We start from the raw sequence: 20,121 nt of genomic DNA on the forward strand, positions 1-20,121 counted from the left end.
GTCCGTAGAAGAGAGACTTATGCTTTGCTCGTGGCCGGGAGGCAGTACAGAATCGGCAGCAGTGAGAAAACGCAGTCGTGGCTCATCGCCACTCCCGCTGCAATGAACAGTCTCGGTCATATGGACTACACGTTGACGGAAAGAGATTAAAGCGGACGCTGACGAGAGAAAGTCCCAACCTAAAATTAGTTCATGAGCGCTCGGGAATAAAATCGCGTACTTGATGTGATGACCGATACCATCAATGAAGACGCGTGCTGTACATTGGGCTGATGGTCGAATGATTGCTCCATTAGCCCCACTCAGGGATGATCCAATATAAGGCGTCTTCACTTTCCGCAGACGAGAGCACAGGTCCGCCCGCATATCAGATATAGTAGCTCCCGTGCCAAACAGAGCTAACAAACGCACACCCTCCACAGACATCAATAACATGTCCGAAGGACGTTTAGGAGGACTTGGAGCACTTCGCGGCGATGCAGTTTCCCCTCCAAAAAAACTGCACTCGTTAGTTTTCCGATCGCTGGACATGAAGCTGGGAGACAGGTCGAAGTGGGGAAACAGGACGTCGGAGCGGCGATGGCGAGCGGCGTCTCGAGGCTCGTGTGTTGTGTGCGGTGTTGGAGAAGTCGGCCGGAGATGGAGATCGGCGAACGGGAGGATTATTGTCATAAGTGCGGTAGACACGAGGAGGTGGCTCCTCGTGGGCAACGTAACCACGGCAACGTAACCAAAGGCAACGTAACCACGACGTTCGTCTTGCTGGCGGCGTCGGCAAAACCGGGATATATGTCCTCGAAAGCCGCAGTAATAGCAGATAGGCCTCGACGAACGCCAGGCAGAGTAGTAAGCTGGGTTCGGAGCTCGGGCGACTAAAGGTGTCAGGTGATCATGAACAGGCGCAGGTGCTGTGCTTGGAGACGGCGCGGCTGGCATTGCAGCAACCTGGGCGTAAGAAGCCGGTTGTGGGCAAGGAGAAGCGTTGGTATGGTGGGCGTTCTGCAGGGAAGCCAATTCCTCCTTAATAATGCCGCGCAGGTCAGCAGAAGCACGTTGGACGTGAGCGCTGCTGCAAGGGGGTGAGCCATGCGCTTGCAATTCCTCGCGAATTATGGCTCGAATGATAGACCGGAGCTCAATACTGTTTGCCAAGGGGTTGTCGGAAAAGTCCGGTTGCAAGCGGATTGATTGCAGGGCGTTGAGGCGCTGACAGACGGAGACGACGTCCGACACCGTCGATGGGTTTTGAGCGGCCAGTGCGTTGAAGGCAGTGGATCCTATAGCATTAAGAAGCTGTCGCACGCGGTCAGTTTCTGGCATGGCACTGTCGACACGGCGGCAAAGCGCGAGGATGTCCTCAATGTACGAGGTATACGACTCGCCATAGTGCTGGACGCTGTGAGACAGCCTCTTTTTCGCAACTTTCGAACGAACCGTGGGTGTGCCAAAAATCCGCCGTAGCTGCCCCCTGAAAGACGACCAATCACGGAAGTCCCTCTCGTGATTCAGGAACGATGTCTTGGCTACTTGAGAGACGTAAAATGGTACGTTGTTTAATCTCGATGTCTCGTTCCAGTTGTTGTATTCGCTGACACGATCGTAGTTGTCGAGTCAGTCTTCAACGTCCTCACCAGGCAAGCCAGAGAAGATTTCAGGATCGCGATACCGGTTGTTGGCAGGGCTCGGAGTGGGGGTGGTTGGCACTTGAACCGATATGGTGGACGCTGCGGTTTGGTCTTGCGACATGGCGGTCTCTTGGCGTAAGCGGCGTCCCGAACGTAGCTCCAGGAGAGATCTTGAAGTGGATTGAGGTCGAAGGGATATTAAAGCGCCTCCACCATTCGAAATACCACGGTCGAGACGGCGCTTTATTCCAAAAAGGAAAAATGGCGTCGATGCAAAAACGAACACGAGCCAATGATTGATGACTTTGTACAGATGAAGATGAAGTCCGCATAAATGCTTACAATATATATATATATATATATATATATATATATATATATATATATATATATATATATATATATATATATATATATATATATATATATATATATATATACCGAACAGCTGCAAACTTATAACAGCAAATTATGACAAGCAACAGCCTTTCTTCTAGATCACAGTGGTATTTTCAGCTACTTAGCTGTTACCAATTTCATCTGCTTCAAGCACTTGTATAAATTTGCTCGAAGAAAGTATCCCTCTTGGATCCCTTCGCTATCGGAAGGCAAGACGCGCGAACACTTTAGCAAACAAAACTGCTTTTCTCTAAACCTTGACGCAGCATTAGTAAAATTGCAGAACGGGACGAAATTCGTAAACATTACGGGAAAAAAAATTGGAAGAGTTGGCAGGTATGCTTAAGGCAACTAAAATTTTAACGAGTAATAAGATGTCAAAATAAGACAAAAGTATGCGAAGTGTTAGTGCACGAAGTTTCGTCTCATTCTATATGCGTATTTGCCCTGCGTCAGCGTTTCTCAGCTCTACGATCCCTGGACCACCGGTAGTTTTCGAGAAGGTTCAAATGGGTCGGCTGGCACCGCACAAGAGACGCGTCTTACGATGGCGAAAGTCTCTCAAAAGAGCGAGAGAGATGTTCTGATTATGGTTTCGTCTCGCACGCGCCTGACAGCTGTCGCTCCTCAAAGGACCGCTAATGTGACGCTAGGATGTTTCACACCTAATGCTCACATTCTGCGTATCGAAGTGACTGACACACGGCGGCACACTTTCTTGACCCGGGAAGAGACGTTCGGGCGGAAACGCTCCCTAAAAGAAATCTTTTTTGCCGCAAGTTAAAACGCACACAAAAGGAAGACACATAAAGACAACACTTCCTTTTGTGCGTGTTTTAACTTGCGGCAAAAAAATATGTATTTTAGCAAGCACCAACAAGGCCAGCAAGCAGTTCTGTTGCAAACGCTCCCGGCGTAGTAGCCCCTACTGAAAAAGCAGAAGTGCCACCACGACCATTCACCATTCCTACATGCAGACAGTCAGAGGTTACAGTACCAAATTTAAATAGGAGTCTCAATTCGTTACCGCTTGTCCAATTCCTCTTCGCAAGTTCGTCGATATATTGAGCTCTCGCCCGTTGTGAACAGAAGAAAGCAAGCTTTTGTGAGGAGGGAGCAGGAATAGACGGAAAGACAGAGAGCTTAGCCAGTTTTTGTAAGCTTCCGCAAAAGTTAACGGGATGCTGCATCCTGTATTCGGACATGATGGCTAAAGAGGAGGCAATTTGCGCCACCTCCCCCCTCCCTACCCATTTCAGCGAAACAGTTTGCACGTCCCCCGAGCGGCCAAACCAAGCCTCATCCTGCCAGACCTTGTCCTTCGGGGAAAGGCCAACGATGAATGCTGCAGCTCTTGAGAAACACAAGAACACGAGATGAGAGAGACATTATTTAATGAATGCTGGAATGCTTGCCTGACCACACACCTAGCCTGTTATACTGCACATGAAGAGGGTGACATATAAAATGACATATCTATTGTACGCACGTACACACGCACTCAACCATCATCATTATCATCATCATCAGCCTAATTTTCTGTCCACTGCAGGACGAAGGCCTCTACCGGTGATATCCAATTTCTCCTGTTTTACGCTAGCTGATTCCAACCTGCGCCTGCAAATTTCCTCATTTCACCAACCCACCTAATTTTCAGCCGTCCTCGACTGCGCTTCCCTTCCCTGTTGGCAGAGTACACAGAATGCGCAGTAAAAAGCAGCTAAGAGTGTCTGGTTTAGGCCAGTCTCTCAAAAGAAGGCCTTCGTTGAGCGCAAAGCATTACAATAGTGCGACACGGTATGCAAGAACATGGTACATCCTAATGGAGCCGCCGATGAAGGTTTGAGATTTGAGAATATCTATCGTGGCGGCAAAGTGCGTGCAGGCGCACAAAAAACATATGTCATGGCAAACGTTGCTCGTAATACGCGGGGAAGTCCGCGTCCACTGCAGTTTGCGCACGTAGTTGGTGAAGGGAAAGACCTTGGCATCGCACTGGAATGTCTGCTCCCTTTGTTCACTTGTATCTCTTGTGTGAAGAGCGTTAGTTTTGTTTCGGCTTACCTTTAGGATGCAACGCCCCAATCCCCCATTATGGGGTAGGAAGCTTGGCGTTAATACGGTTAATCAATCTGCTCACTCCTCCTCTCGTCTTCAATCGACAAATATTTTTGGCCTTCATAAACACTCGAACATATGTATGTCAAAAGAGAGAGAGAGGAAGAAATGCGGTGATGAATACGCAAAGGTGAATAATTAGCGGCCTGCGCAAATCTGCCCGCTTACAAGCATGCGTGCCGGAGTCCTTCCTACGTGCAGCGATGGTATGCGGCTGATACAAAAACCATGAACAATAGGTCCACAAGCCACGGCAATAACCCATACGCGTCCTTATTACACTGTGTACGCGATAGACACGACGTACTTCAAGTTCAACTATCACCACAACTCCGATAGGGCGCGCACGGCTTAGTTATGCGAACACACGTTGTCTGTGCATGGAAACACGCGGCTGTTTCATTGCATAGCCTTCAGCAGCCTTATCTAAAAACCTTTATTCGAAACGCCCGCAGTGCACTTAACCGATATGCCGGTGCGTCAAAAAACAGCACGTTCAGAGTTTATTTCATACGATTATATACTCGTCTTTTCTCTTTTCAACTCGTGTGACAGAAAGACAAGGGAGCCCGATTAGTTGCTTGTTCGATCCCAAACCCTGTAAACATCAAATGCTGCATCAAGCGGAAGCGCCAATGCGGGCAATGCCGAATTCTACCTTATTGTATTATTCCACCGTTATTCCTCCTTCAAGCAGACAGGCGAAGACGACATCGGCCTTTCAGCAAAACAAAGAAAGCTGGCAAGATGGCGGAACTTTGTCCGGCATAGCTTTGTTCGGCATGCCATGATGTCAGCGAATAACCCCTATACGAATCCTGGGCCGGGATAATGTAGCGATTCCATTCCAACGCTATTCCTTTCCGCGTTTCACTAGTGGCCTTGGCGGCGCTCCGCATCATCGCCTCCGAGATAGCGCGTGCGCTATGCGCGAGATCGAAATCTCAGAGGCCGTATACGGCGTACATACATTATTCCCGCGATCACCCGCGCATGAGTGGCGTACTATAGCAAAGGAATAGAATCGCGTGAAAGGAATCGTTGCATCATACCGGCCCTGCACTCAGCAAGAAATCAACAGGCTGTGAGCAGCGTTGCCAAATATTTGAGAGGTCTTCCCAAGCGGAGGCTTGTGGCTTCCACGGGCGAAGATCCTTGCAAGGGCTCAACTCTTTTGTCCCGCTTCCGTTCCGGGGCTAACTGGATAAGGCGGTGGTCCTGCCTGATAAACGTGCGTGGTACCCCCCTGTGAAATAGAGCAGAAAAGAAAAGAAGCGTAGACAAGAAGTTGAGTATGAAGAATTACACCAGCGTATAAGCTGAAACCGCACTTCCCAAGCCTATATATGTTTATCGAGAATTTGAGCCCACGTGTTTATTGAAGTGTATTTCATTTTAAGCAAGAAATGTGTTTGTTTCTTTTTTGTTTGTTTGTTTGTTTTCGACTGCATGCGCAATCAAAATATTACTGAATTTGACAAGCCAGTTTTATAGCGAAGCGTTTGGCTAATTAAGTAAAGCTTTTCAGTAGCGATAAGTACCTCTCACTTACACATTATCCACGGCGAGTAAGTATCCTATCTTTTTCAATGCCACTAACCAGTTCAAATACCTAAATACATGAATTACTTTTAAAATTGTTTGCTTTAGACTGCAATTGAGAATGCACAACTGAGCTCTGTGAAAATAAAGGAATAAAGCGATTGCTGTATGCGTGTGCTTCCGTATCTTGCGTTTTGTATTGAAGCTGTTTCGATCGTATAGGCGTGTCGCGACTGGGCTCCTTAAAGGGGTGTGCAGGTCGTTCAGTATCTTCTAGACAGCACACGGCCTGCGCATGCTCGAGCTGTGACGTCACACAAGTATAGGTAGACAGCTCCTGCGCCTGAATGGCAGACGCTGCCGGTGACACGATGACCTTTGCTCTTCATTTCTAAAGCGCGGCTTGCAACGCGACCAGCGACATATCTTGATGACCTCAGTCGTAGCACACACAGGCTGACGTCGATACAGAAGTGTTTGCGGCAGCATAAGGTGCCGTGGTATCGCTTATTGGCCTTTTCGTTCTGCCATGGTATGGCGGAGTCAATTTCATCGCAGCGACACCGGCATCTGAGCATGCCCTACGTGTTGTCATAACGACAAACTCCGCACTGTCGGAAACGACCGCACAAATTCTTTTCTAAACGCGAACGTACAACACGAGACTCTTCCCTTATTTTGAGGCAGCGTCGCTTTTTGACGTTTTTCACATCTTCAAGTGAGTTCTGTTATCAAGAAGGTCCTGCAGCGCTGCACCGTTACAAAGTGTAACGACTGTCTTGCATCGCCGCAGGGCACCACAGCCTATTGCACCACAGAACCGGTTTTTTCTTTACGTCTCCCGCAGACGTACATATTTTTGGGCTAGTTCGCTCATTGCAGTAATATCAGGTCAAGCGCTGTAGTGACACCTTCCTCAGATCTGCGTTTCACGGAAATTACGTCGTCGACCGACATCCTTCAACGCAGGACAGCACGCGTACCACCGCATTCTAGCATGCCTCTCCACTCAACACTCCCCCTTCGAATGAAGGTTCTTAAGTTCATGACAGCACATACCCTACCCAGAAATGGTTATCGCGCTTTATACACTATGCGGCAATTTTTTTGAGAAACGTAGGGACTTCAGCAGTTGAGGGACGGATACCGCCACAGTGATTCGCGGTATACGGCGTGCGTGCGCAAATATCCAAACATGACACGTATCGCAGTAAATGACGGTAAATTAGATGCAAATGATGGAGACAAAATAGACCACGGAGATTTACGAAAACGGTAAGCAAAAAATCGGGAGGGGAAGAAGTCGCAGTTTGCCCAAAGGCGAAGCATCGTTTGCGATAGCAAATTAGTAGACACCTGTACGGAGTAAGGATAGTAGATTTATTAGTAGATTACTCGATGACCGCGTAAACTCGCTGTCGAAACGGTGGAGTGAGGAAGCGCGGCAGCAGCAGCCAGTGGATTGACCTTCGTGCTGTCTCTCGCTTCAACGCGAAAGCGGCGACAACACAGTGCACACAAAGCTATCAGCACTCAGCTTTGTGCTGCGGGAGGCTATTACAGGCGTAAGCCTCGTACAGGTAGTGCTGCTAACGACTTATGAGATGGAGTATAGTTTGTTTCAGAAACGAAGTACCCCTAACTTTCTTTTCTTATTAAAGAAAAAATATTTATCCTCTTGGGTCACACAATATCCGTCACAACAGCAATCTATCTAACATAGTGACAGACGTTATTGTACTGCGCGGTTCGTCTACCCGTCGCAACAAAGTGCCGCCCGTCGGTAGGATTTTCCGTTGCAACGTCGACATCCCTGGTTGTCACGACAAGGGACAGTTACGCCGTTACGAGAGCGAAAGCTCGCCGTCGTCACGAAGCCGCAACCTTTTGACAGAACTTTTCGTCGTTTGTAACGACATTTTTCTCTCGTACTGTACCTTTTGCCCCGCGCAGACTCTGCAGACGCATACGCAGAGCACGACGATTCCGATCAGCACACCAAGGGGAACGATGACGACGACAGCGATGATCCAGCCGGAGAGCGAGCCGGTTTGCTTGTACGTGTACGTGACGGCGTCTGCGTATCGTCCGAAAGCCACGAAGCTCGTTATTCGGCTGCGCCATAACGAATCAGTTCACGTAGCAAGCGATCTCCAAAACTTCCTGCCCACTGAGCGGTTTGGAGAACAGCAAAGCCGCTGTTCTCCAAAACACTTAAAGTACCGGATGTTTCAGACACTATACTTTACGTGATGCTTTTTTCGAAAACACAGCAAGAAACGCGTTCTTTCCCCAAGCGGACATCAAACATTTTGCGACAATCACCGCTTCTCTGTTTGACTACAACTTCAGCATCCTAAGCGGCGTGGAGCGCTTAAATGAGCACTGACATGAGGTTTCGAATTTGCCATTTTTCGCGTTAAACAAAAGTTAAAGCCCTCTAGAACTCAACAAAATAATGCTGCAATGCATCAGAGCACTCTAAACAATTTATTCAAAGCGTGTTTCTATGCACCAGTTTCGGTTTAGGTGCCACAGGAAACGGATGCAGTGTGGCATCGTGATACAACAGTTCGCTCAGCTCACGCAATCGCAGCGGTTCCCACACGCTATCCAAGCCAGCAAACAATACGCGCAGAAGTTTTCTGCGCGTATAGCAGGAAGCTACGCGACTTCAGCAAATTCTGCTCCGCGCCGGAACATCTTGATAGTGTCGCGGACGCCAAAGGCAGAATTATAACATCCAACTTAACTATCCCACTAAGACCATCGATGGTTCGCACTGACGTCAACGTGGCCTCCATCTTGGAGTATTAGCACGTCGAGAAGCCGCGCAAACAAGAAGCGCGACAGAAGGACTGACGCGTATTGAGCCAAGAGAGAAGGAAGGAAGGAAGGAAAAAGTGGAGAAGGAAAGGCAGGGAGGTTAACCAGTTTAGCTTAACCGGTTTGCTACCCTACACATGGGAGAGGGATGGGGGCGATGAAAGATGGGGAAGGGGAAGAGAGAGAGAGAGAGAGAGCACATAGCACAGCACGCACACATCGTCCGTTAGAGTCCATCAATCTGGCATGGTACGTGAGCCAAGAGAGAAATCGATATCATCGATAATAGGGTGACAAACGTTCACCGTCAAAAATCAAGAAGTTGATAGTCACTTACGTATCCTCGCACGACTCGAATGTGAAAGCGCTATGGCTTCTATAAATTATTACCTCAAATTAATACTACCCCTTAATCCACCTTGCTCTAATTTGTGCCAACCTTATTTCACCTTAAGGCCCATTCACACCGGCGACTGACAGTGGTCGCGCGACCAAGTTGGTCGCAAAGCGACCAGTCGCAAATGGTCGCAAATGGTCGCTTTTCTCGAAAAGCGACCATTTTGGGCCAGTCGCTCACTGCACGATTTTTCAATCGCGCGACCGTGGTCGCAAAACTGATCAACCAATCAGCGGCGCACCGGAAGTGATCTTTCATGTGTCTATATCCGGCCTTCTCCCGCGTCGCGGCAAATCCGCGTAGATTCCGAGAGTTCTCGCTGAGAATGATAATCTCCGGCATTGCGACTTGCGGGTCGCGCTCAGCCGGGCTTGCCGGTGTGAACATGAGTCGCCTTCGGCCGCTTTTTGGTCGCCAGTCGCAAATGGTCGCCCGACCTCCTCAAGCCGCTGGTGTGAATGAGCCATTAATCCACTTTAATTCACCTTAATCCACTTTAATCCACCTCAATGCACTGTAATACACCTTCATTGACTTTGCTTCACCGTGGGACTTCGCAGTGCGAGCCGCAGCAGGCCCAGCGCCGGGAACGTGACGTCATCACTTGGTCACGTGGGTTTTGGTACCATCAGATGTTAACGCCGGAGGGACACAAAATTTTTCGTTTCATTGGGCATATAAAGCTTTCGCCTTAACACAATGTACAGTGCTAACAGCGCTCAGCGATTCAAACGCGATAATCTGCCCGCATGGCGGTGGTAGGTGGTCGGCGCTTCTTGTGCCACTGCTGAGCGCTGGGAGGTCGCTGGAGGAGGAGGGGAGAGGAGGGGGTGGGGCGAAAATGCAGTCACAATGCGTCACAAAGGACTTCGCCCTTTCATCGTATACGTCTCATCTTCCGTTCATGTTTTACTACACATGCGCGTGAGCCGAATTCCTCGAATAAAAAGAATATATTAATAAAAGATCCACGTGTTACTTGTGGCTGAAAGTAGAGTGAAAGTTGACAATCATAAGGAAACGTAAAAAAAAAACACTTATTTATTCCTCGGCATCGGCCGCCAAATATGTAGAAAGCACGGAAAAAAGACACAAAAATTCGCCGAAGATTACGATACCCCATAATGCGAAACTTGAGCGCAGCTTTATACCTGTTTTTATTTCGTGATATATTGGCTGACGCAGGCAATCTCTCGTGCGGCACGTTGCAAACGGAGAGAAGCGTTGCAAAACAAGTAACACTCAAGCACAACAATAGCGGCGAGCAGAGTCGGCGATCGTTGAAAATCTGATCTGCTGGTCAACCGCATAAGACAATTTTACAGAAGGGTTTAGGTGCCGCCATCTTGGGCTGTTGACGCTGCAGTTTTTATCTTTAACGAAATTTACACGTTACTGCAGTCGCCTGGCAAGCACGAAAATCATGTTACGCGGCTTCGCTTCTCATAAAACTTAGAAACTGTTTGTGTAAGGGCCCATGATGGTGGCACCCATGAATCGAATGTAAAATCGTCGTCGAAGGTTCCAGTGCAATCGCGTGGCTTCCGGAAAGCACTACTCAAAGCGCGTCGCGCATACAATCAGATTACAAATATTACAGTGCCATCTCGTGGTCTCGTGCCGCACTCAGCTTCCCTCCTAACCCTCTCGCCATATTCTCCTCCTCCACTTTCCTCCTCGCGCTCTCTTCTTTCATCTCCCGCTACGCTCTGCGTTCGCTTTCGTCTTTCGCTATGCCCTTTCGCTCGGTTACGCCGAGGGACGACGTCAAGGCACGCCGACGCTCAGCGCACGAACGGACGCCTAAGAGCTGCGCCCTAAAAATAACACCACGTGCGCAAATGAGGGTTATCCCGTGGTACATTACTGTAAGTGCGTGTCCGGAACAGCTATCTCGGTACTATTTTACGGGTTGGTCGACGAATCGTCGACTCTAGCTCTTACGCATTTTGATACAGAGATTGTTAAATTTCGCAAAGTATTTCCAACCCCGTGTATGTCTAACGCACTAGCCTAAGACACGTTTTACTTGTGTGCGACTTTGGCTGCCGGTGTAAATCCGACGCCAGTAGTATAATGATCACCGTATAGCGACTCATTTCTTTTAATTCCACGAGGACAACAGCCACACAAACATGCTTTGAGCTTGAATGAAGCGCCGCAATATAGTGCAGCTACATATAGCTGCTGCTGCTGCTAACTTGCTGCTACTGCTGCTGCTCTCTCTCCTCTTAAAGCTTCCTATTCACTTGTACAGTACGCTTCAGGCTTGTATTCGTGAATTCATCCATTCATGCGATACGCCTGCAGTATTGATTCGCTCTATAATACGAGTGTATTACCGTACACTATACAATGCTTCTACACTTACGGTTGTACGCCGACTTGTGCGTGCTGCTCGCCCAGCCATTCTCGTCCTGCCAGTTTCTGTGCCGAATGTTCAGGAGGCCGCTCGAGGCGGAAAGCCGCCTCTCGAGCTCTGGGGCTTGCTCGCCGCCGGCAAACTCCAGGCCTTTTGCGATGCTTGCGCAGTGGACGGAGTTGAGCACCGCTGCAGTCATCGCAGCCGCGATTATTGCCAGCCCTGTCATCTTGCTGGTTCACGGCAGTGGGGACGGTAAAGGTAGACGGCTGAACGTAATGGAAGCCGCGGCTCTCGAGTTGCTGAAATAAGAATACCAGTTTAAATATGAAGAAGAAAGAAAGAAGAAAAGAAACAAGACATTGGAAGAAAGGATCAGAGATATTAAAATTATTAAATTATTAAAATTAAAATTATTAAAATTAAATTAAAATTTTTAAAATTATTAAAAATTTTAAATATTAAAATTTTTTAACCTGCATTTCATCTGACAGATACAAAGGGGTGAGGGTGGGGGGGAACAGAGGTATATTGTACACTGCTGTCATACTGATATTATGGCGCGTTCGATATTTTGCTTTTTGACGGTGACTCCTCAATACTTGACTCACCGTTTGGTAGTGCTTCTTTCATTCAGGGCCGCTACAACGTGATAATATACGTCGATGTTTGCGGCGAAAACGTTTAGAAAAATGACAGAAGAAGCGAACACACAAAGAGCGCCAACGCGAAACGAATATTATTTTGTGAAAACAAGGGCATAAGTATCTAAAGAGCGCAGGAACAAAAATAAATTGAACAAGCGAACGAAATCAAAACGCGTTTAAGCGACCCATAATATGGTATATTTACGCAATGATATATCGTGGCTAAGAGAGAGGAACCGTAATGAAAAAATTTCGAATTGATTCTGACCAGCCAGAGTTCAGTGACGGGCACACAAATCTAAGAGCACGATCGCTATTTGCATTCTGTTCAGACTTGAATACGGCCGTCGCGGTTGGAAACCGAACCCGCGACCTCGTGCTCCGCAGCAAAACCCCATAGCCACTACGCGGGTTGTGCTTCACCGCAGTACAGGCCCGCAATACAGCAGAACGCACAATTTCGAGGGAGGGCGATGAATTTCGCTCTTCGCGTATCGCAGCCGGCGCAATTCGAAGAAAGTTTGCGATACGAAAGTATCTAACTCTGCACAATTACTCTCAATTTCTCTGATGCATTAGATTACACATTCAGCTGCGCCCTGACCAACGTCTGCTGACACAAGCCTTTTTCTCTGTATTTTCCTTTTACGAATCAAGGAGCGTACTCACGTTCAGCCGATCGTTGGCCGCTCCTTCCAACCGGGTTTTCTTCTGGCTTCGATCCCAAATACTCGTCCACTGAAGCAGGGACTCGAATGCGGTTGTAGTAGAACGCCGCTTGCACGCAACGACAAAGTTTGCGCTGGCCGCTTATTTATCCTGTTTCCGTTCATCCTGTCTTCCCGCCTCTTCCTGCAACGGCGTCCTCTTATCTTCCAGTGACTCAAAGACGTCTGTAAAGTCCTCCGGACCAACTGCAATGACGTCAGCTACTACCGAGTAGTTTTTTTTTTTTTAGCCGACGTCGATAACACCGCGTGCGTTATAAAAAATGTTATGCGACTTTTTTTCTTTATGTTTCTATTTCCTTCTATTTTTTAAGCTTGGCTATGCCCCGGTTTCGTGAGCGATACAGAAGGGTTGAAATCCGGGCCATTTGGTACATAGTTCAAGGAAGAAGACCAGTCAAAAAGCGATAATCGGAACGCAGCGGAAATTCGTGCGCAGCATACGGCTCGCTATCAGGCTCGCTATAGGTGTTGCCCCAACGGGTGTTTCGTCGAACGCTGCAATTCCTAAACGCTTTGCAGGAAGTTCCGGGAAGCGCGTTCTAACTTTTTAAACGCGATGGCATTTCTGTGCTTACCCGCGCCCACTTACTTTGTTGCGAAAAGTATAAGAAAGAAAAAATATCTCCCTACTTCAGTTGTGCTCAAAGGGCCCCTAACTGTTATACCGACGCGCTATCACTTGTGTTACAGCTTAATATTCTTACTTCCCAAAATCGTCTTAGAGGGCCACGTAAACATGGGATCTTAAAGTATGGAAACCCTTCTGTCGTGACGCCAATGAAACCTCGCCCCTAATACGAACCACAAGGACCGCAGGACGTATTCGAAACAGCTATGACAATATTGAAATCATGGAAGATATGAGCCATAGCTTGACATACACCGTCTCACACTCCCTGTCATAGGTGGCTGTATGGTCTACGGACCTCCAGTACACTGTGTGACGTAGGACTGTACGGTGACACTGCGTAAGATTAGGAACGCCTTTGCGGGCTGCGTGACAGTGCCCACAGAAATAGTTCGCGTGTACGTGCGTGTGTGTGCTTAGTTTTTTTTTCTTTTTTTATCCTTCTTTCTTTCTCACCTATTGCATCCCCTTGCCCCTCCCCCAGTACAGGGTAGCCAACCGGAGATAATCTCTGGTTAACCTCCCTGTCTTTCCTTTGCCTTTCTCTCTCTCTCTCTCTCTCTCTCTCTCTCTCTCTCTCTCTCTCTCTCTCTCTCCAGAATCATCCCAGACGTCCTACATCCAGTCGCAGTAAACGCGGACACAGAGGTGTCATTTTTTTAATATTGCCATCTATCTGATCGAAGCGCGAAGCTACGAATGAAATCCCTGATGGTTTCTCAGGCGGAAAGCTTCGCAGTTAAAAAAAAACGTAAACAGGTCAAAGGAGCGAAACCCAGAGCAATACACTTTTCCGGGACTGTTGCTTTACCGTCTGAGTTTATCATGAAGCTCGCAGATTGCAGACTGAGGCCGATTTAATGGACAACTCGCAGCATACTGACATTGAATTTGGCAAAACAGTTCTGCGGAAGCATAAAAGGTGGCGGAATCAATCATTAAAGGGATAGTTGTCGGAGACCCAATAGTAGCACTGAGCTATATGCGAAACCCATACGGCTTTCTTCGTATAGCTGTAGCTACTGGATTCCGTTTATACAGGATATCCCAACTATTACACAACAAGATTTAAAAATACGCAAATGCCACGTAGCTTGACGGAAGCAAGGTAATGTTTTTGCCGTCGCTGGGAGATACTCAGATTTTTTTTTTTTTGCATACTGCCTAATAACAAAGTCTTAATAAATTGATCAACTTCTCAAACATTATAATTATACAGATGAAAATTGTCAATAAAAAAGTTTTACAGCAACATGAAAAACTCCCGATACAGCTTTGTGTTGCTCAATACGTGCTGCATAAAAGTGTTTTTCCAAGCATGAAAGAAGCCCGTGTATACAGGCAAAGTGTCTCAAGCGGCCAGTTGCATGACAATAAGTAACCGCCTCCTCGTGTTTCTTTCCACAAAAAGCCGCTTTTTCTTCCTTAAACATGTTGCGTGAAGCCGTAACATCGTGTGGAAGGATGGCATATTGTTGCGATATCTCGGAATTTTCCTATCGATTCACAGTATTCGATAAGCACCTCACGGATGCTTTTTCTCGTCTGTGATGACAAAACCGTACAGATCGAATTTTTCACCTTTAGCGAAAGCTGACGGCAAGTGCATTAAACAACTTTCATTCAGTTCTGCAGAATTGTTTGAAGAGTTGCTTCAAGGTCAAACTGCTATCCGCAACGATATTTCAGAAATGAAAGTCCAACTGTCTAACATAGAAACATTGATAAATAACCTTGAACAGACGTACACTCAACTTGACAAAAGGTTATCTGAATCTTCTCCGACGGAAGGCGATCAGGTTCAAACTTCTCTCAAGTCTATAGAAAATGTTATTGGCTTCCAGTCAAAGAAACTAACTGATCTCGAAGACAGAAATGGGTGGTCAAACGTAATTATTCATGGCGTTTCTGATTGTGACGACTAAACAGAAGCAGCCCTCAAAGAAAAAGTTCTCACCGAGGTAATGAGGGATAAGCTGCAAGTACAGTGCAAATCAATCGGCCGCATTCACAGGCTCGGCCGATAAGGCAGCAAACGACCGGTCATCATCTATCTGCAGGATTTTAACGAAAAGGAACTTATATTTGAAAACTGCAGCAAGCTCCAAAATTCAGGCATGTCTGTACAAAATTATTACTCGCAAGCAACGCTAAAAAAACGGAAGCTTCTGTGGGAAAGCGCGAAAGATGAGAAACGAAACTGCAGGATAAAAAAGTACGCCTACTTCATGATAAACTTAGGGTCAAGAAAGATTTGTTCTTTTGGGATGAGGCAAAAAACATGCGCGTCAAGATAAACAATCAATGCCCTCAGCAGCCCGAGCCTTGACGCCTTTCCAAAGAATGTGACGAGCACTTGCGCATAATCACCCTAAATGCTCGTAGTGTAGTAAACAAAACGGAACCCCTTGAGGTTTCTTTACTAGAACATGACCCACATATTGCCGTCATAACCGAGACGTGGCTGCGGACTGAAATAGCCGACGAGGATGTCTTCCCTAATTGTTACCAAGTTTTTCGTAGGGATCGGCCTTTCAGGGGAGGCGGCGTTGCAGTGCTAATTAAAGGCCACATACAGGCTATTCTCTTGGAAGAAATTCCCGGCCTTGAATGTTTGTGCATAAAGATCTCATGATGGGGCCATACCTTCATTCTTTGCCATTTACAGACCTCCTGATGCATCAGCTGATTATCTGTTAAAACTGGAAGAGCACATGTAACAAATCGCTTCTTATTGGTGACCTAAACCTGGCAGGCGTTATTTGGGAGCGTTTTGAATCCCTTCCTCAAAACAGCAATAATTTAAACAGTGTACTCGCAAGCGTGTACACTGTTACTCGTAAGTGTACTCGTAATCGCAAGCGCTTTGTACTTTCTAGAATTTCTTCACCACAATGCTGATATATTGCATGAACTTCCTCCATTTAAAGTAATGTTACAATCCCAGATATGTGACTCATGTGCGGGCGACACATTCAAGGTTGTTCCAATGCGCTGGCCTTGCGCGGTGATTCCTATGAACTATACTTTCGGCAAGGAATAAGCTCGCTAATCTCGGCAAGAGGTGGTCGCAAAAACCGTTGCTGTGTCGGCTGCGTAGTCGGTGCTCGCTGTTTCCATGTGGAATGAGAGCAGCGAAACATTAAATTCTCTCAGCATCTACAATGTAGAGAAAGAAGTCTGGTCAAATTCTAACGCATTCAAACGCTAAAACTAAGTGCTACCAAATCATTTTCCCGCCCGGAGGTATGCAGACGCAGCGAGAAACTACGGTGCCCTAAACAGCGCCCCGGCCGGCAGCGCCGTCACGCAGCAAGAACGCGTTTTGGGGTCAGCTTCCGGAGGCCGGTCTTCACACCTCCCCATTCTAGCCACCCTAATAGAGCTTTGCGTTTGCGGATAGCTGGATGGATGGATGATTGAGGCTCAGCCCTTTGAATTTTGGCGGCGGCGGCGCGCGCCACCTAGCCTTGAATGGTATTATATGCATGGATACCTATGTATTTACTCCTTTACTTTTGCGTTGATATTATCCACCAATGAGATAGTCTCCGTTTAGTTATTTCTACCTGTTCAAAGTCTATTTTACTTTCACTGTCTTTAAAACCCAAGTAGAAGTATTCAAACCCAACCTTTGAATAGTTCCCCGTTACGTTCAACTGCAGGGTGAAGTTGCTTACAAGCAAGTATCAGGTGTTCAGCCGTCTCCTCCTCCTCTCCACACGCCCCGCACAACAAACCTATCTCCTGGTATCTGGCTCGGTACGTTTTAGTCTGCAGTACACCTGTCCTGGCTTCAAACAACCATGAGCTTCCCTTATAGTTATCGTAAATATTTTCTTTGGCTATTTCTTGCTTAAACGTCCTGTATGTCTCTAATGCTGATTTGGTTTGCACCTCTGTTTTCCACATACCCCTCTCTGTCTCCTTAACCTTTTTCTTGACGGATGATTCCTTACCTGTCCCCTCACTGCTGCCAAAGTATTTGCTTGTCAATTTTCTAGTTCGCTTCCTCCACCTTGTGTCAACATTCCTCGTGTATAAGTAACTGAGAACCTTCCTAGCCCACCGCATTTCCCCCATTTTTCTCAATCGCTCCTCAAATGCTACCTTGCTACTAGCCTCTCTGCCCTCGAAAGAAGACCATCCAAGATCCCCCTGCACCCCAAGATTTGGTGTCTTGCCATGTGCTCCCAGAGCGAGCCTACCCACACCACGTTGCCTAGTTTCCAACTGTTGCCGGGTCTCTGCTCTCATACATAGAACTGCATTGGCAAAAGTCAGGCCAGGACCCATTACCACCTTCCATATCCCTTGTACTACCTCGTACCTCTTGTAGTTTCACAGTGCCCTACTCTTCATAATCGCTGCACTTCTGTTACCTTTAGTCGTTAGATATTTTTCGTACTCTGTCAGATACTCAATGCCATTATTTATCCACACCCCAAGGTATTTGTATTTATCGACTATCTCCAGGGTGGCCTCCTGTATCTTATGCTCGCCGCAAATGTTATCATTAAAAATCATGACTGCCGATTTTGCTTTGCTAAACTTCAAGCCTAATCTGTCTCCTTCTGTACCACATATGTCCATCAATCCCTGCAGATCTTCTGCATTGTTAGCCATTAATACAATATCATCCGCGTACAAGTCCTGGTAATGACTGTTCAATCAATTTTCCTTGTTTGAAAAATTATAGATTGAAGCCAAGTCCGCTTTGCTGTATTTTGGCCTCTAAACCTTGTAGGTACAGTAAATATCAGAGGTGACAATGGGCACCCCTGCCTCAGCCCCCGCCGAATCATTACAGGCTCCGAAGCCTGCTTTTCCCATTGTATAATCACCCAGTTACGTTTGTACATATCTTTTAAGAAATTGGTTACTCCATCTTGCACTCCTAACGTTTCCAGAATGCCCCACAAGTCCTCTTGAAGTACACGGTCATAGGCTCCCTTGATATCCAAGAAAGCCAGCCATAGGGGTCTGTGTTCCTTTTCAGCTATTTCAATGCACTGTGTTAGAGAGAACAGATTGTCTTCTAGCCTCCTATGCTTCCGGAACCCATTTTGTAGCTCTCCAAGTACCCTCTCGTTCTCTACCCATGCCTGCAGTCTGTCCTTCATAATCTGCATAACCACCCTGTACACCACTGACGTCACTGTTATAGGCCGGTAGTTATTTATGTCAGCTTTGTCCCCCTTTCCCTTATATATCATTCTCATCCTGCTTAGCCTCCATTCATCCGGTACTTTACCATCCATTAGCATTTTGCTCACCCTTTAACGCTTTCTTAGATTTCGGGCCCAATTTATTTATCAACATAATTGGAATACCATCGGGGCCTGCCGATGTGCTACTTGGTACCCTCTTCTCGGCCCTTTCCCACTCTCTTTCTCCAAGCGAAAGCAGTGGATTCACTGGGCTATCCCACTCCGACATACTGCATGTACCATTTCTCTGTTCTGTAATTTTTTCCCTCATCATGGTTCCTATATGCTCCATTGCCCCCTCTCCTTCTAACCGAGTACCTTGAGCTGTTACTATATACCTCTGCTCTAGGCTTGTCCTATTACCCAAGGAGTTCAGATGTTGCCAGAATTTCCTAGCTGCCTGTTTATCTTTTTTATTGCTTATTTTTCCTAGCGTTTGCGCTGACAGCGCCACTACGGCGTCAAAGAAAAGCTATTAGAAATAATTAAATAAAATATACCATGTTATGATAAGAATAGTAATTTTGACGCGTATATTCACATTTAATTACAGTTTAGAGGTTATTCTGTAAGCAGCAAACAATTGCGCTTAGTTTTGAGCAAACCAACTTTACGTGCCTTCACCAGTCAAGCTTAGCCGTGTTAGGCCCACAAGCCATAAAATCCACAATCGAATTCAGAATCAGCGGCGTCTAATGAATCAATCTTCATAACACACGCTAGTTGAGAGAAAGCGATAACCGCAGTCACTTCTCCTTGCTTGAGAACTTCACACGTTACCACGAATCGAACCCAGTTTGGTACTAGGTTAGACGAGACGTTCATTTGAGAGATCGCCAGTCGTTTGTGCGCAGGCGCGAGTAAGAGCGGGCACGAGAGAGAAAATCTGGGGGCTTTTGCTGCTTGAATATATGACTCTGTCTAGGTACTACGGAGGAGGTTTCTTAACGCCTGTTGTAGGTGTTTGTCCCTAGGCGAAGTGGGGTCGAGTTTGTATGCGCTCAGACGCTGGCTGCCGGTGTGGTAAAGTAGGTACAGCAGCCGGATCGTAGCTTTCCCGCGCCTTACGGCGATGTGCCTTCTAAATAGCATGACAGATGTTTCTGTGGGAGCAGTAGCGACCATAGTAGAGCCCGGGCTACATATATTGAAAATCTGGAAGGCACTAGAGTGCCTTAGCAACCGCTGTTGAACAAGTGGCTGAAAGGCCGCCGGTGATGATGACTGACCCAGCACGAGCTCCGCAGACGCGGGAAAGTCTGTACGACGTACCTTCAGACGCAAAGTTCTGACTGGTGTTGCAGAAGTCGCGGGGCACGGTAGTGCTGGACTTAGCGTCACAAGTTGGCGGCTGGATGTAATTATATTTATTGAATCGTGTTTTTTTGCTAATTGTAACAACAGGTCGTTATTTCGCACTATTGGCGGCGCCTCCGGGACACTGGAGGCGCCGCCAATAAAAAATAGGTTGCAATAAAAAATAAAAAAAATATAGGTTCGCCATAAAAAATTGGCTGTCCGCGACAGCGGACAGCCAATTTTTTATGCGAACTCCCCCTGGCAGAATTCGGCCTCCGCGGCCTCAACCCACGAGCCGCCCTGCTTCCAGCTTCGTTCACCCCGCTACCCCTTGGGT

The 20,121-nt window shown here is 47.1% G+C and overlaps 1 protein-coding gene and 1 pseudogene across 1 annotated transcript; both read right to left on the reverse strand.

The window, feature by feature from the left end:
• Positions 1-3,401: 3,401 nt before the first annotated feature.
• Positions 3,402-12,712, reverse strand: LOC142560403 (uncharacterized). Its single transcript, XM_075672479.1, has 4 exons — positions 12,586-12,712; positions 11,279-11,571; positions 7,622-7,761; positions 3,402-5,388 (listed from the first exon to the last, which is right to left on the reverse strand). The coding sequence occupies exons 2-4, from the start codon at positions 11,496-11,498 to the stop codon at positions 5,308-5,310; spliced, it is 441 nt and encodes a 146-aa protein (XP_075528594.1). The 5' UTR covers positions 11,499-11,571; positions 12,586-12,712; the 3' UTR covers positions 3,402-5,307.
• Positions 12,713-16,787: 4,075 nt separating this feature from the next.
• Positions 16,788-17,817, reverse strand: LOC142559214 (uncharacterized; annotated as a pseudogene).
• Between the last annotated feature and the right edge of the window lie 2,304 nt (positions 17,818-20,121).

Source organism: Dermacentor variabilis, chromosome 10 (assembly GCF_050947875.1).
Source record: "Dermacentor variabilis isolate Ectoservices chromosome 10, ASM5094787v1, whole genome shotgun sequence".
Classification (NCBI taxonomy): Eukaryota; Metazoa; Arthropoda; class Arachnida; order Ixodida; family Ixodidae; genus Dermacentor; species Dermacentor variabilis.